The sequence below is a fragment of the Vanellus vanellus genome (assembly GCF_965231255.1).
Source record: "Vanellus vanellus genome assembly, chromosome: 1".
NCBI classification, from domain to species: Eukaryota; Metazoa; Chordata; class Aves; order Charadriiformes; family Charadriidae; genus Vanellus; species Vanellus vanellus.
In genome coordinates this window covers 190,298,275-190,316,162 of record NC_138905.1, presented here as the reverse complement: position 1 = coordinate 190,316,162, position 17,888 = coordinate 190,298,275, and the positions used below count along the sequence as shown (strand labels likewise).

Sequence of the window (17,888 nt, the reverse complement as noted above, 5' to 3'; positions counted from 1 at the left end):
ACTCGTTCCCTGAAGCAAAAGCAGCCTGCAGGAAGGCAAAGATCTTGGGAGATGGCAGTGGGAAGTTACAAACGCAAAAGCCAAGAGGTAGTTGTGCCCGAAAAGCCACCACGGGAATACCCTTCCCTAGGTACCCTTTCCCCGCGAGGAAGCTGGTGACCTATAGGAGACCCCAACTCCCTCGTTGTTTGGGGACCCCTGCACACCCCCTCCGGGCTGCCAGAACACAATGCTGCCAAGTAAGATGAAGCTGCTCTACCTCTTCCTAGGCAGATGCCCCAGTTCCTCCGAATATAATTCCCATTCGTTGATGGAAATGGGATCAAAGTTTCCTGCAGGCTTTTTGGGTTACCGCTTACCTTGCTGAGATATATCCGAGTTTGATGACAGGAGAAAGCGGGCGGTCACTGCCCTTCCTAAGTCTCCCTGAGGCAGCCGGGGGTGATGGGGAGGAAGGTGAGAGCCCCTCGGCAAGCGAAGAGGCGGGAGTGAACCTGCGCTGCCGCTCAGAGCTGCGGGGCTGACGCAGAGGCAGAAGAGAGCTGAGGCTGAGGGAGAGGAGGAGAAAAGCCGAGGACGGGTTTGAAGCCTGCGGTGACACGGTCTGGCTGACCTGCAGCGAAGTGTGGCTGCGTTGCGCGGGCAGCAGGATGAGCGTGTCGGCGTTGCAAAAGGTGCGTGGAAAGATGGGTCCTTCAGGCACAGGGACGATAAGGGGCAAGGCTTCTGAAGTGGTGACAACAGAGGGGGAAAGGATTGTTTCTGACCTGTTCAGCTGTGGCTCAGGGGCATGGTCTGGTTGTAATTATAGTCCTCCCTCTGTGAGTGATTAGACACCGTGCATGTTAATTTATGGTACTTAATTTGTAGACAATCATCTTAGCTGTTTCCTAACGTCTTTGCTTGTAAGTGGAGGAACACCCCTCTCTAACTCTTCTGCCTTCCGTGCGAGTAAAACTCAAAGTAGCTGCGTTGGGATTTTGGCCCTAAGACTGAAGCTGTAGGTCAAGTGTATTATTTTTCCAATGCGAGACAGTAATGGACATTTAACTCAGTGTCACAGTACCTCCTATCATCCCAGCAGCTAGTCTGTTGCTAACTGTAAGCATACTTTATTGCAAAATACAAAGCTATTTATATTGAAGAGTTACGATTCAACACACTTCTAGGGAATTGATACTATAATTATTGCCTGCAGTATCCTGCCCCGTGTAAGAAATTACATTAGGAGATCACGGTCATATAATCGTACTTTGTCAGCAATACCACAAGCGAGTATCACACAGGTAGAAGGTAACCAGCTACAGGCAGGAGTTAACTATTGCACCATAGCAGTTAAATGTATTTCAATGCTGCCCAATACAATTGTTATTTGTGTGATGCTTCAAGGATGCACAGTGCAGAAGTTAAATAGTGCGTTGTCATGACAGGACTTCAGCTGGGGTTACGTATAAAGACTACTTAAGTAGTTAAGTACTTAAGGACACAGTATTAAGCTCAGTCTAAGTGAGACGAATATAAAATATCATATGCTAGGATGGAAAATCTGAGTCCTTCACCTACCTTCTGCGTAAGCTATAATAACTCAAGAGAGATATTAAGAGTGCTTAGCAAACATCTCTGATAAGGAAACACTCACCCCTAGTTTTCCTGTGCAAGTAAAATGTTAGATTTAAGGCATGCATCCATTTGGTGCCCTCTTCTCTATCTCAGAAAAGGTATTGCAGCATTCAAGGATATCTCGTGGAGAGCAATAGAAATAATTAAGGATTTGGAAAAGGTAAAAGGTCTGTAAGAAAAAAAGTTGGGGCAAACCATCAGGCTGATGGTAAATATCCTGGAAAAACAAGAAGAGGAGCCGCGGCACAGGCTATCAAATAACAAAATATCATAGGGGCGGTATTTCTCTAATAGAAGGAAGTCATCAAAAATGCCTGGAACATGTTTCAATGTAACTCTGAATACAGCGAATGTACACGTGCTTCAAGGATGGCTCTTAACTATGGGGATTTGTTCATAAGAAGGTTTTCCTGAACGTCTGTACATCAGCATGTAGCTGATGGTCCAGCTGGTCTGATTAATTGTGAATGACAGCTTTTTCACCCTCTACAACTACCTGAAAGGAGGTTTTAGAGAGATGGGAGCTGACCTCTTCTCCCTGGCGACAAGTGATAGGACGAGAGGAAACGGGTTCAAGTTATGTCAGGGCAGGTTTAGATTGGATATTAGGAAGCATTTTTTCACTGAAAGGGTTATTAAACATTGGAATAAGCTGCCCAGAGAGGTGGTGGATTCACCATCCCTGGAGGTGTTTAAGAAAAGGGTAGATGAGGTGCTTAGGGACATGGTTTAGGAGTGGTGGTGTTTTTATCAGGGTAGGTTAATGGTTGGACTTGATGATCTTAAAGGTCCCTTCCAACCTCACTGATTCTATGATTCTATGATTCATCAAAGTAATCCAGTTTGGTAATTTTTTCATCTGCTTGTTTTCAGAGGTAAAAGAACACAAGTTGTTAAAAAAGCTGAAGTATGATTCTATGCCGGTGGAAAGTGGAGGGAATTTTGCTGTTAAGGCAGGACATTTCTTAAAATCCCCATGGGACTGATGAATCACTTTTATCTATTGATGCTGTGTTTTCAGTTCTGTTCAGGCTTCTGCAACACTGCGTCATCAGGATTGAAAGACGGCTAAAATTTGCATCCATCAAGCACTTTTACACTTGACCCTCAGTGTACCTGGAAAACATGTCCTTGAAATTGGTGTCAGTTGTGAGGCCACATGAGGAGCACGTTGTCCTGTTTGAGGCTCCCCTGTACAAGAAGGGCTCTGACAAACTCTAGAGAGCCACCAGGATGGTCGCGGGCTGGAGCACACGAGGCGGAGAGGGCTGGACTTGTTCAGCCTGGGGAGGAGAGTGCTGTGAGGGATCTTCTTGGTGTCTACACTTACCTAATCAGAGCTTAGAGAGAAGATGGAGCCAGCCTTTTGTCAGAGGTGCGCACTGAGAATAAAAAGATCACAAGTTGCATGAAGGGGAATTCCAACCACACGCAAGGGAAAAAAGTTTTCACAGTGAGGACAGTCAAACGTTGGCAGAGGTTGCTCAGAGATGCTGAGGAGTTTCTGTCCCTAAAGACACCGCACCGAGTGCCCCAGACGGACTTTGCAGCCAGCCCTGCGTTGAGCGTGGGGTAGTACTGCAGACTGTGTTATTCTGCAAGTCTAAAATGTGGCTGCTTTTAATTGCCAAAGAGAGAAGGTGTTTTGTGCGTGTGTGCGTGCGTGCATGTGCTTAGTGAGAGAGAACGGAACCGAAGAGGGGTAAAACTGAGAGGAAGTGGTACACACCAGTGGCCCTATTGTAGGAGTAACGAGGTGCAAAGGGAGACCAGAGAAGGGTAGATTTCCTTATAAAGACAAAATCTATTTCACTATGACGTTTTGTCACCAGTCACTTCCCTCTCTGGGCTCAGTCTTGGGCTTGCAGTCTTGGGCTTGACTAGTTGCTCTGCAGAAAAGGAAGATTTTCATAGTCACGCAGCAGCCTGTTTCGACATACTACTTCACAGCTCCCCAGCCTACAAAAAGTTTTATTATTCTTTTTTTTTTTAAAAAAAGAACTTCTCCCTTTCTATTGGATTTGCAGCTGTCGAGCAGTTGTTCCGGCAGTTTGGACCCACTGCTTGAGTCCGGGAGGTAAGATCACAGCACCTGCTGTTTTTTTTTTTTTTTTAGCAAGCCGCCCTCATTGCGCGTACCAGCAGTTTAACTGCACAGGAAATTGTGGTCACCATGAAAAAGCAGTGCAGGTTCTGTATTAGCGTGAAACGTTTTCCAATTGTCTTGTGCATGGCGCTTCTACTGACCTTCAGGGAAGTGTTTGATGGATTTAATTGGGCAGAGTGGTCTTGGACTGAGTAGAGTGGTGGTCTCGGACTGAGTAGAGCGGTAGTCTTTGAATTTGCATTTGCTGGCATTTCATTAGTTTGGCAGGGAGCGATAAAATAAGAAGCCATTATTTAGATTGCAGAGTGAATCCCTGTTAAGAGGGTAATTCTAATTCCCGTGATGAAAAACACTGATTCATAAAGCGGATGTATTTTGGCCCGTATTGTTTACAATACACTCTGCTGCCTGTTAGGACATTCATACTAGGCTTTTATAAATGTAATTTTACTCTCCAGAGAATAAATCAAACTGATTCATGAAGGAGCCTGATTGTAGTGGCGACTTCTGCTTTCAAAACGGTGATATGTGGTGGTCCTAACATTGTATTTGCCTTTTAAGATCTTGACTGTTGAAGCTGGTCAGGATTGTCCCTTGTCTTCTTTAGGATTTCAGCTCAGGCTGTAGATGAGCTATGACTTGCAAAGGTCTACAGACATTTTAAGCAGTAGTATTGTGAACAGGAGCCTTTGGGCTTAGCTTTTTGCTCTGTAGGAGCAGTAAATTGCTGGTTTTGTCAGACAGTGATTTCCTCAGCATGTGCACTTGGTTTGAACACTGTACAACTGACCCTTAAGCCTGTGAGTAACTTGACTTTCCAAACAAATGGGACCTTTGTTAGGTCTTTGTTAGTGTAGCCAAAGCCACAGACAGCATTGTCTGGCTGACCCCTCGCTGCTGCAGATATCAAGTGAAGATGATCTCTAGCAAATGGCAGACGAGATTGTGCCATCAGAAGCGCAGATGGGTGCTCAGCAGATGGCTGTTTGATTGTCTTGATAACAGTAGATCATGCCCTGAAACCTCTCGTGTTGAGAAACTCCAGCATGTATCACCTTCCTCCCCTCTTGCTCGTCACACGGGAGCAGTTTGCCCTCCCGAGATGGGGCCAGAGGGTCTGCAGGGACTTAGGGATGGGGCTGGACAAACTCTTCTGAGGGGATGGGAGATGTGGAAACCCCCTCTGTGGTGGGAAACTCCATGCAGGAAGGATGCTAGAGCCAGGAGGGACTGGGAACTACGTGCCTGACTGCTGGTAATGAGAGTGGGGATTTCTGCTTCAGTCTTGACCAACAAGGTCTGGATTTACTCTGCTCAGAAGCCTGGGACAGTGCTCACACAATACATCAAAAGAAGCTATTCTGTTACTGGTTTTGAATCTGCTTCCTCAATTGAAATCAAGTAAAGGTTTGGACTGAATACTGTTATGATTTAAAATGTTTGGGATCTTATATGAAACTCATTATACTTAAAGCAGCGTAGTGGTGTTGCTTCTATCTCCCTGCTCACAGAATATACCGTGCACTCCATCATGCTGTGTTATGCTACCAAGGCTTTTTTTGATCCTGTTTCCTTCTGATTTCAGTCATGAGCAGCTTAAAACTCAGCTGTGCAGCATGGAGCAGAGCTGTCTTGATAGAAATCCTACAGTAAAAGTCATCACCATACGCTCTTTTCTAAAGTGTGAAAGAACTTTAGAAAGAGGTTGAGTAGAGGGGAAGGAAGGAGATGGGGGAGATCAGGAGAGTACAGTGCATTCAGAAATGTAACTGATTTTCATACTCTTAGCCCTTTCATGCAAAACAGCAGACTCCAGTGAAATGCTGATACAAGACATAAAATATTTATCAAAATGAAAAATATTTATGAAAAAAACCTGAAACAGCATTTAGGATACTGAAACCAGCTGTGCTGCAAGAGGGAGTAAGGGGCTCTGCATTGGTCGCTCTGTGCATCTTTGCAGTTATCAAAGGGGAAAGCTGTAGGATGGGAAATAAATCGCCGCCCCTGGGGTGAGACGAGAGGGGTGTCCCAGACATGGAGGCAGCGCCCACGGAGGGGGATACCCAGCAGTGGGGGCTCAGGGACCACACCATAAGGCCAAATTACTCTTCAGAAGAAAGGGTCATGAGAGGAATGTGCCTCCTGCTGCTCCAGTCCCTGCTTTGGTTCCCTGTTGCACGCTCAGACTCTACAGCTCCCAGCGTGGCACCACTGGAAGAGGGGGTCCCAAGCAGCAGGACAGCCCATAAGGAGGGCTACGTTGAGATGTGCTCTCCATTCACTGGTCTGGTTTGGTGGATGGAAGGGCCTGATCACTCAGGGGCTTGCTAAGCCCCTGTGAATGCCTGCTGAACTCGGTGAGGAGTCCTGCAAAACGGAGGACAGAATACGGCTCACAGCATGGGAGCAACAGCAGCATATTAAAAAATCCAGGTGGAATCAGTCAAATGCAAATACACATTTGTATCTAAAAATAATATATCCACCTCCTTTTTACAGCTGGTACATGTTTTTAATATTTTCCATGCACAGAGGAACTGTTTTCCTGCTAATAAGCTGGAAACACAGGCTATGTTCTCCTTTTCCTATATCAGATATTGGGCTTCCGCAGGACATTTGGGATTGAGTCAGTACTTCGTGACCTGACCTTCTGCCATGGGGCTGCAGTACGATGACTACCTCACAGGAATAGGAACAGAGGCTTCTATCTGTCTGCCCCAGGGTTTTGTGTCCCATCTGTCACCCCGGTCATGATGGGACGGGAGTTGGGTAACTCCTCGTACCTGTATCCAAGGCAGCCCCTGTAGATGCTCTCCTCTTCCCCCACGCTATTTAGCAAAGGTGGAACTGGGTGGGGCAGAGCTTTCCTTGCCAAATAGGACATCTGCTGAATGACTAAAGATGTTTGTCAATTTGGCTTGATTTGAAAACCACCTTCAGAAAAAAAAAAAAATGAAAAAAGAAGAAAAAAAAATCACTGGGAAGCATTTGAGAGCATTTCCTATGGGAAAATATTTTCACTTAAAAGCTAACTAGGTTTTGTCGGTAAAGGGATGGAAAACATAAGTGATCCAACAAAAACGTAGTATACTGGATCTGTTTTTTCTTTTTTTAAAAAAATGCTACAGACTTTGATTGAAAAATAATATACGCATATATACTGTCTCCCTGGTAGGATGTATCTGACACACAAAAGACACATAAGGAAAGTATTTATGGGTTCACAGGTCTGCTTCTTCAATGTCTTAATTTCCTTGAAGGATTAGCACTCCCTGTCACTGAGTGGTATATTGGAAAGAGATCTCCATTTCTCTGCATACTTTGTGGATTTTCCCTTCCTGAGCCCCGTTGACTTGTATTTGATTTAGGACTCAGGCAACGCATTGACAAATAAGGTCCTTTATAAAATGGAACATTAAGAAAATAACTCATGGGCATCACCGTGTTGCTTTCTGAACAGCAATAAATGTCTTTTCTCTGTGTTTCTCCAAATTGTATACAAAATAAAATATGTGAAGTGCAACAGCTTGACAATTTCAGTGCCTGCACATACCATGAGATTTTGCTGTTGCAGGCACCCCTCTTTTAAAATGCCTTTGAGGTAGACAGTGTCACTTATTGCGGGCTAAACTGTGAGTCTTCATCACGTACAAGGGAGGAACCATTTGCATTAACTTCAGAAAGGCTCCTCTCTGTATTTTGTATGCCGATGTAGACAGCAAGATCCCACCCAGACTGAAGGTACCGTAATATCCAAGTTCACGTTGCTAATAGAGCCAAGTATGTTCCTGTCTACTTTAGGATTTAAAATTTAACTCAGCACCTCTGAGGAAATGAGAAAAAGCTCTTATCCATGTGTGTATCTATAGCTATTTAATACCTCCAAGTGCACAGCTTGAAAAATTAACTTTTTTTTTTATGAACCTCCTCACCTGTTCAAAGATGCTGCAATTCTTCATGCTTCTTCAATGCTTTTCAAAGTTGTGCAAGAGATGCATCTAATTGACAAATGTTTTAAAACCTGATGGTATTTGCCGATGCTGTCAGTCAGGGTGAGTCGCTGGCTAGCTGAGTAACTCACCAGCAAGGAAGAGACATATGGATTCTAGTTTTTACCTTGCATCATTCAGCAGGAAAAAGAAACTATCACAAAATGAGCCCGTAATCTGCCTGGAAGCTGTGATGCCAAACAAGAACAGGGGGCGTGGATGGGATTGTTGGCTTGTCTGAGATGGCTGGATACCCCAGAGCCATCGCTGCAAATTGTCACTGCTCCAAACTGGCAGTAAGGGTGGGGAAATTTAGCGTTAATGCTGCTCTCCTGCTTCACTGTGGGCGCTCTGTGGATCACCCCGGTAGAGCAGGAATAAGAGCGCGTTATTTTGATCAGAACTGTAAGAATAACAAGAGATAGCGATAAATACGCACGAGAGAAACATGATAATAGCAAGTGTGCTGAAAATATGAATTTTAATTGGGAGATAAATTATTCTGGATTATGCAAAAGAATGTGTTTGGCTGACTGCCAAGAACATGGTTTTGCCCGTTGCATTTTAGTTTAATTTTTTTGCTGATAAGCACAAGCTGAAACTTTAAAATTGAGGAACTTCTAGGCCACACTGTTGTGGTTATAGCATTGATTCTTCTTTCAACATGAGATCCTCTGAATAATTTCTCTTTTTCTCACCCCTTAGTGAGAACAAAAATGACAAAAACTTCACTCCAGAAGGAAAATATTTATCAGAGCCTAAGTCATAAATCTTGTCTTTTCTTGTCTCCTCCTCAACCCTTCCATACTGTAGAAAAACAGCTGACTGAGACACACAATTTGAAAAGAAATGCATACAGATATGTGGACTTAACGTGTGGGACCTTATGAGAGAAAGGTAGAGAGAAATATTTCTGGGGAGGAATATCCTATCAGGGATATTCTGATGAGTGACCAGGAATGAGGAGGGCCCCAAACGTGCAAGAAGTATGGGACAAAGATCAAATATGCTCAAGATACTCCCTTTTCCCTTATATTTTTTCCTGCCTGTAAGACGCTTCAGATCTATCACAGGAGTTTCTGCACAAATCTGAGGCCGCTTTTCTTGTTCCTGCCTGCTGGTGGCATTGTCCGGGGCGGGCTGTGCGCTGGGGGAGGATTGCTGGTGGCGCCTCTTTGATATCAGCTAGGAATGAAAGGCTAATGCAGAAAAGAGTATTCCCCAACCCTTACGGAAAGGCGGTCATTTGGAAATTGAATTTGTGGATGAGACAAGAAAGAGAAAAGAAAAGGAACTGGAGCTGTGAGCTCTGATAACGTAAAAGGCAGAGTTTTGTGTGGGGAGAGGGACACAGTCTTACACTGCTCCGTGCAACACTAACAGATACGTTTTGCAACAGCAAGCGCCTCTCGTTTCATCACTTTCAGAAAAAATAAACAAGTTTGAAGAGAAGATAGCAAAGGAAATAGGGAAATTCATATATGACAGTCAACAAACAAGCAATCCTTTATCTGATCACTCTGCAACAACTAGAGAGAGGGGTGATCGTATTATTGACACAGTACTAGTGCTTTGACAAAATAAAGCTCTGATGGTAAAAAGTGAGTAAATATTAGTAATTTATTCAACTTTCTCAGCACCAAATTCATAGTTAAGTCATTCCTAACAACTTAAATATGTGTTTGTGAAATGTTATGTTGCTCCATGAAATTTGCTTTTTTGCTTTGGGGACAGGTAGAGCTTTATGTCTAGCTGTAAAGTGGGGTTTCACATCTTGAAGGTTTTCATTGCCTTGCTTGCAATAAAGCTTAAACACCAGAGAAGTGGAGGAAACAATGAAAAAAGGTAGGCATTTAATAGGAGTCTTGGCAACCTTTAGGTTTTATTGGCTTTGCCATTTATTATTTATCCTGCATGGTGGGTGCACACTTTGCCAAGCAATACATAACCAGGCAGCTTCTCAGACTGTGGCTTCAAAATCAAAAGAGATGAAAAAACATCATTATCGCTGTGTTTCAATTTAGCAGTAATGTTCAGGTTCGAGATTATTTTAGTTCTTCTTTTATATTCCAGACGGAAAATAGCTTGTTATTAGATGTCTTAAAACATCAGCGTGATAGCAGGTTCTTCTGAGGATAAGGTCAAATAAAAGTAGGCTTTAAGGCATGGCTGTAATGTAGTTTTGGAAATGACGGCAGGAAAGGGAGCGCTTCACAGAGGCTCTTTTGGTATCATTTTGTTATGATTCTGAGCAGCTTAGGTGAGACCATTTTCCCTTTTTTTACATTAAGCTGTAACTCACCAGTCTTCTGCTGAGGAAGGAGTGTATTTGCACAACTTTATTTTTGCTTTTGCAATAGCGGATTTATGCTGTTTGGCAAACAAGAACGAAGTGTCACTTCCAGGCAGCGTGTAATCCGGATGTCCTGATACCATCTGAAGCTCAGTCTGTCTCAAGGAGCGTTTTATTTTCCTTCTGAATTTTTATTACCTTCCATTTCTTTCTTGTTGGCAGTTCCACTGTCTTTCTTGCTCTGACCTGTAGAAGTGTCTTCCCCTCCTCAGCGTTCTGCCTCCCCATCCGAGCATGTGCTGACTTTCATCTTGTTCTCTCTAAGGAACTTCAATTCTTTCACTGATCTTCGATCACGCCAAGTTCAAGAGCCTTCCTCTCAGCTGCTGCTGACCTTCAAAATCTCATTTGTGCTGAGAGCTAAGCTGTTTGCATTCATTCCTTCTCAAACTCCCCCCCTTTTGCTGTGCCTCCCCCTGCCCAGCTTTTTCTTTGCTTCATGCCATACACTTTTGTGCTCAAAGCCATCGCCTGATTTTCATCAATTGATTTTCCCCTTGCTCCTCCCTCAGCTCCTCAACAGCTATTCCCTTCAAAGAAGCTGTTTCAACTTGTTCATATTGCCCATCATCTCCACATATTCTCCTTTGCTGTTATACCATCCTTTGCATTTTTTTCTTTGCGTTTGTCTCGTCGTACTGATTTTGCAAATGGTTTGGAGCAGAGCAGTGCGCCGCATGCTTACAATGCCTTGTGGATTATCAGTAATTGGATTATTCACCCAGGGTTGTTGGATGCCTTTTTGATGGAATGTCGAAGATGCTTTCAGTTTGCATTGAGGATGGTGAAGTACTGGAAGCGTTAGGCCCCCACCTCTGTTCTTGGCAGATAAAATCAGAAGGGAAATATTGGGCCTGACCTTCCCCACCACTATCCAGAAGCATTTTACATTTCTGTGTGCCTAAATGACATCATTTACTTTTAATGTTCTAAGCAAAATAAGCAGTTTATATGCTGAAAAGTAACTTTTGGAAGGTGGATTTGCTCCTTTTTTATATGTGTTGCTAAAGCTTTGAACTTTTGCTCTCTTGATTTCCCTGTGTCTTGTATTTATGACTTGAACAATTTAAAAATTACAGCGATTTTTAATTGTGAATAACTGAAAACTTTAATTGTAAAATTCTGGGTTTTATTAGGTGAGTGTAAATTTGAGGGTTTTCATGCACTTTGCAGAGGTCTTCTGGCTGAAGGTGAGCCTAGAAGACCGGCAGCAAAGACTTTCTACTCTTTCCTTGCCTTTATTGCAGTCCCTTGCCAAAACTGGGACTAGAGGTAACCCTGACACCATGTAGAGGTGGTGGCTATAAAGGGATTTTCTTGCTGGTATGGATTTTACGTGGCAGATGTACTGTGATGGGCACCAGTGTCAAACCCTCGGAGAGATGATGGGTTACGATGCACTAACCTGCCAAAAGAGCTGTGCCGATGGCAGCATAGGGCTGGCTCATAGAGGGTGCGTGTCCAAAGCTCACCGCTGTGTAAACAGAGAGCGGGTTTTTAGCCAGCAATACCAGGTGATGTTAGATGCCGGAGCTGACAGGCTGAAATCTAGATACACTAAGGGGATGAAAATGCAGAAGAAATTCAGGTGTGTGCTGGAGCGGTCAGTGGCGATACTTCCATTGCCCGAGTACAGCTGCTCCTCTGGTGATTGAGGACCAGTTCTCGCGCTTGGTGCAGAGATTCACCTGATTTCTCAGCTAAGTGTAGCCACCTTTACAACAGAGTGGATAATATTAACCTAAAAATATGTCAGAAGGCTTCGTTACAACAAAAACTTTCATTCTGTTATGTATTATTAGTATTAATGCCCCCACATGTAAACATAGGTACTATTAATAGGATTCTCTGTATTTAACAGATTGGTTAGTTCCTGATCAGAGGCCACAACTTCTTATGTAATGAAGAAAACTCATAGAATCATAGAACCATTTACGTTGGAAAAGACCTTTAAGATCATGAGGTCCAACCACTAACCTAACACTGCCAAGTTACCACAAAACCATGTCCCTAAGCACCACATCTACATGTCTTTTAAATATCTCCAAGGATTCAAACGCTTCCCTGGGCAGCCTGTTCCAATACTTAACAACCCTTTCAGTGAAGACAATTTTTCTAATATCTAATCTAAACCTCCCCTGATGCAACTTGAGGCTGATTCCTCTTGTCCTATCACTTGTTACATGGGAGAAGAGACTGACCCCCACCTCGCTACAACCTCCTTTCAGGTAGTTGTAGTCTATTTTATGTTGGTGATAACTTTTCCTCAAGGTTATAAAACTCTTTGTAATGTTATAGGCAACAACCTGTGGTGTTCCTTATCTGTTAAGCTCTAGAACAGTCTTAATGCTATTAAAAGTTATATTGTAAATTGATCAAGGGACTGGACTAGAAGGGAAAATCTTGCAGTGGAATATGGATTTTCTTGCTGATAGTGTAAGATTTTCATGTGTCCGGGTGCATTTTAGGTAATCCACCTGTAGCAAAGAACACACAGCACACAACAGAAAAAGATTAGTAGTGAGGAACCAGAGGCAGGAAAGATACCAGGATGAAGGAGGAAGACTATAGATCTAATTTTACGCTAGCATACGTAACCCACATTGCTAGTGAATCACAGGAATTTTTACAGGTAATCCTTGAAAGTGTGGTGCTTAGAACCACTTTTAATATTATATTAGTATTTCAGTAGCAATCACCAACTCCATTATGCTGAAAACTGCACTCGCATTCTTGTGCCCTAAGGGCGACCACATTATGGATTATCCTGCATTTCTCTACTTATAAAGGTTGGAGGGAGTGAACAGATTTTTCTCTGGAAGCTATCCTCACCCTAAAATCACAGTGATGAGGCAGAGAAAGGGTGCACGATACTACAGGGAGACAGCAGACAAAAAGCCAACCACATGAGATTGCCTTTGGGCTATGTCAAAGCCACGTCCGTAGTGGTTCTCACTGATACAAGGAATCAATGCATGAGTTCAGCATAGCATTAAATCTGAAGGCCAGATTGGCTGTACACAACTCTGTGTCTTTGTAGAGGGCTATAGCAAACCTGTAATTTTAAAAATTATCCCTGTCTATCTCTCTATAAAGTTTGGAATCCAAATGTTGCATGTTGCATGGATGCAATGTTGGTTTTGTTCTAGGAATGAGGTATTTCTGATATTTTTTTTTCCTCATTTGAACACTGCGCACACTGCCACAGCAACCACTTTCCAGGATCAACTCAGGTTTCCATTCTAGTCTATTTAAATAGTTGCTCAGTTAATTAATACTTAAAGAGACATAGGACACTAGAGTCATTCTCGCAAATATAGAATAATAGATAGTCTGTCTCCTGAACAGTTTCCTCATGAATAGATGCAAGGAACAGTAGTTGCATGAAAAAGCAGAGGGGTGCAATGTGCATCTTCTGGGAGTGTATTAAATGATGTGACAAACAGAAGTAAACTTCCCCTTTCTGATTATTAAGAAAGGTGCTACAAAGGGAAACTCTAAGGGAAAGTCTAATCCTTCCTCCTGCTTTCATGAGAAGAAAGGCAGGAAAACTCCTTTCAGCCACTCATTCCTGAAGTGCCACCCAACCTCAGGCACTAACTTAGGTACCTTGGGGGGAAAGTCCCTAAACTCTCCCCACAGCCAGGAAGAGAAGTAGCCCTCTGGGAAGCCCCACCTGGTGCTCTGAACACCTTGTGAAGGAGCTTCTCTCCATCCATCCACCCCGTAAGCGTGACCAGCCTCCTCATTAGGTACCCAAAGGGAGGCGGTGCAAATATCCCCTGGTGCTCCGACTCCAACCCAGAGCCCCGGGAGCAGACAGGGCTGCCGTTTCTCTGCCAGCGCTGCTGACGGAGCACATGGTGAATTGTGTTTCCAAAAGGGGAATAACAAGAACCAGCACCATTTCGTCCGCTTTCTCCACGAGAAACAAAAGTTAGCAAAGGCAGGATTTAATTCCAGTTAAGTTAGGGTAAGTAAAACTGTTGGGATTTTGAGCAGGGCCTGGCAAAACAGCAGGAGGGACATGGATTTGTATCTCACGTACACAGGATTTTACCCCTTCACTTGATTTCGGGATGCAGAGAGGAACTGAGTTTTCAGCGACGGACAACTGCTCTGAGACTTTGAGTCGTGCTGTCAATCCCCAACGAAAACCCCTCTTTTTCATCACGATTACAAACCCACAAAGGCACCAAATAAAAACAAGCGCTTTCCTTTTGCAGACCTGCCGCTCGGAGAAATAAGAAATGGCGTCGACAGCACACTTCTCAGAGGAGGAGATGGCAGAGCTACGAGAGGCTTTTGGCAAAGTCGGTGAGTACAACGAACAGGAAAGGCGCTGCAGAAGTGTGAAGCTGTAGCAAGCTCTTTTCTCATGTTCCGACCAGACGTGAGGAGACAGAGCTTACTCCAGCGCTGATCTGCTGGGTCACAGAAACCACACAAAGTCCTTTTCCTGCCACTGAAGGCCTCCTAGATGAAACCACATCAGCAGGCTGCAGAGCCATGGCCTCTTACTGGAGAGAGACGGCAGGGCAATGACCAGCAGGGTTTGTGAAACAACCTCAAAAGCTGTATAGAAAACTATGTTGGAAATACTCTCAAGTGTTTTCCTAAGAATATTGTTTATTGCTGGCAAATTTTTTGGAAGGCAAGAAGTTATTTTAATGTAAATTGAGTACTCCCTCTGGGGTGGAAGAGTCTGGAGAGGACGAATGTGCAAATGACTACAACACCTGTAATCCCTTTACTACAACCTTTTAAGCCACATATATTTTTAAAGTGTGCGTTTCCTTTCCAAGCCTTCAAAGCTCTCATCTGATTTATCTCCTTAAAGTCACGCAGACCCATCACTGTCTACCCAAATTCTATGAAAATGTCCTTGTGCTTCTCACAGCTCACTTAACATTTATTAGCAGGTCTGTCAGCCTCGCTGGGTTATGTGTTAATCAGTTGTCCTTACTGCTTCGGGTGACGGTTGGCTGATTTCTGAGCACAGAGCAGTCCAGGCTGGCAATCTTGAACATCTGAGCACTGCGTGTGCCCAGTGCACCCGACGCACAGACAAGGCGAATGCTGGAAGGAAGCTCTCATTCCCCTCCCAGACATTTCCCTCCTCAAGTCCAGATCCTTTTGTTGAATGACTTCAGAAATGGCTAGGTGGCTCTTCGCAGTGTGTGTTACCCCGTGGCTACCGATGCTGAGAGCCGAGTGCCTTTTTGTTGCATGCAATAAGTGACTCAGTTTGCAACTTACCGCGCAGGAAATCGCCACGGGCTTCTTTGAAAACACCTCGGTCTCTGGGCTGGGGAAAAAGAGCCTGCAGAACAAGAAACACACAGATATATAAAAAACAAATATAAATATATAACCATATATAACTATATATATATAAAAATACGTACATAACCATAGTGTTTTAACAGAAACTCTCCAAGCAATAGATTCATTTTCCTTTTTTGTTTGTGGAGATTTTCACAAGCTGATACAAAAGAAAGGACTATTCAACCTGTATTGGTGATCTTCTCATAAAATCTGGCCCTGGATCTTGTAACAGCCTCAGCAGGACTATCCGTGTTAGCGCCATTGCAGAGCAACACACAAGTTTTTATTTTAAGCATGACCATAAGCACTTCCAGGCCTCTAAACTCATGACTTCTGATGATATTAGATGCAGAAAACAGGCCAAAATCACAAGTTATATCTATGATTATATGTATGTGTAAGGTGTAACTCCATATCGTGTCAACTCCATTTTCTTTAGCTGTTCTGTAGACAGGATACTCCCTCTATAAATCACTGACATGTTTGTCTATATGCAAACCTTGGAAAGTCAATTATATCCATCTAAACCCAGTTTTGTTAAGATATTACTGTATGTCTAAAACATATAAATTCATCACTGTGAGTTTTCTTTTGTTAAATGGTGATTGTATTTTTTTTTTGGTGTGAATGACACTGCAGTGGTTGAAAATATTGGATATCAGGATAACAAATCTTTGGATATAATGTACACTTCCCCAGGTAAAATAAAAGCAACAGCCTTTGTGTGCATAAAATTTCATTAGGCTGACGTAGAATCTAAAAGTTTGCTTTAATCTTTGCAGATATCAGTGGAAATGGCTTTATCCACGCCAACGATTTAACGGATGTGTTGAAGGCAGCCAATCTCCCTCTCCCAGGATATAAAGCCAGAGAACTCATTCAGAATTTGACAACCACGGGGGATGGCAGGATCAGTTTTGATGAATTTATTTCAGTAAGTAAGATGTTATTTATTTAGTAAGGTTCCAGGTGGGACACTCAAGGTGGTCCCCAGGGCACAGCAGAGGCACACCACAGGGTCTCACAGGCACCTAGTTAATCCAAGGAGTCCCCTCGCTGGAAAAGATAAGAGCAGGAGGTAACCGAACTAGTAATCCTGCAATTAACTGGGACGTGAATGCAGGTGTGTATTGAATAGACTTAATATCTTTCAGTTTGGTTGATGCAGCAGGATGAAGTTTTTTCAGCTATAAGCTGTGAAAATATTATGTTCTGGCTAGACGGTTAAGAAAAATTTCAGCAGATTGAAACCGAAAACTTTATGGGGGCATTTTTTCTATTGAAAAAGCTTCTTCTTTTTCTGGTATGAACTGGGACAAAAGCAAATGCTAAAATAGTGGAATTTCCCTTGAGATGGACAAACAGATTTTTACTTCTCCTTTCTTCAAACCAAAACTGTTAAAGGCCCTCCTCCTGCACATTTTAGCCCCGTGGTTTCATACCATACACATTTCTGTTACTTAGCTGATCTTCGTTCACTGCTTTGAAAACACAAAAGCGGTGTATGATCCTGTTCTACCACAGCAAATACACAGATTTTACACAGAAACCCACTGAATTATACTCAAGCTGTGCTTCCTTATGCATGTAGCAGAGAGGACGTGTTTCCTGGCTCAAGAGCTCACTGGTTTAGCTTGGGATAATTCTCTGAAATTTTAAAATTGTCTATTGTGCTTGAAAGATTTTCCAAAACCTGAAGAGTGATGACGTTGCTAAGTCGTTCCGAAAACAAATCAACAAAAAAGAGGGGATTTGTGCTATCGGTGGGATGTCAGAGCAGTCCAGTGCCGGCACGCAACACTCTTACTCAGGTAGGTACAGCTGTCCTATACTGATAGCAACTAGGAACAAGTGTGCCCTTGGAGATTATCTGCACCTGATCTCAGTGCAAACCCAGGCGCTCTGGCCTCGGCGAGCTTTGGTGGCCATTCAGGCGAGGCTGGTGCAAGGCAAAGAGTTGTGAAGGTGACAAAGCACTGGAGCAGGGTCTTTGTCAAAAATAGCGTGAGCTGGTTTACTGGGGTGGACAGAACTGTGGCTACGGGAGGAAACTCCAGCCAGTTTAGCTTCCCTTACCATAAAGGCATTGCAGCTTTTCTGGAGAAAAGCCTCCCAGCATGGCTGCAGCAGCACAAAGACGGGCCCACTGTTGTCCCTGCTCACTGGCCAGGCAAGGCACGGGTTCCCTGCATGCTCTTCTCCCAGCCGGTTTCTTCAAGCTGAAGGTTTGGGGCAGCCATGGGCACAGCCCACTCTGAAGCAGCTCCACAGGGAGGGGGTCCCACCCTTGGCTGTCATCTCCAGAGGCAGGGGTGGGGAACTGTCTCCAGGGAAGCAAGAGTGGAGGATGCTTCCGAGGTCTCCACCCACCTGAGCACAGAGGACACCTTCTTCTGAGGGGGTGGTGTGAGCTGCTGCTGGTACAGGATAGCTACATTACAGCCCTGTTGGGCTACAGGTAACATTTGTACATTACCCCCTGAATGCT

At 43.8% G+C, this 17,888-nt stretch overlaps 1 protein-coding gene across 1 annotated transcript in view; it reads left to right on the top strand.

Moving 5' to 3' along the window:
* The first annotated feature begins 3,573 nt into the window (after nucleotides 1-3,573).
* The window catches only part of LCP1 (lymphocyte cytosolic protein 1), a 30,171-nt gene continuing 15,856 nt past the window's right edge, over nucleotides 3,574-17,888 (top strand). The window contains exons 1-4 of the mRNA XM_082498319.1: nucleotides 3,574-3,697; nucleotides 14,299-14,389; nucleotides 16,183-16,334; nucleotides 17,082-17,211. Of these exons, the coding sequence (XP_082354445.1) occupies nucleotides 14,323-14,389; nucleotides 16,183-16,334; nucleotides 17,082-17,211 (349 nt within the window). The 5' untranslated portion in view covers nucleotides 3,574-3,697; nucleotides 14,299-14,322. The remainder of the gene's footprint in view (nucleotides 3,698-14,298; nucleotides 14,390-16,182; nucleotides 16,335-17,081; nucleotides 17,212-17,888) is intronic.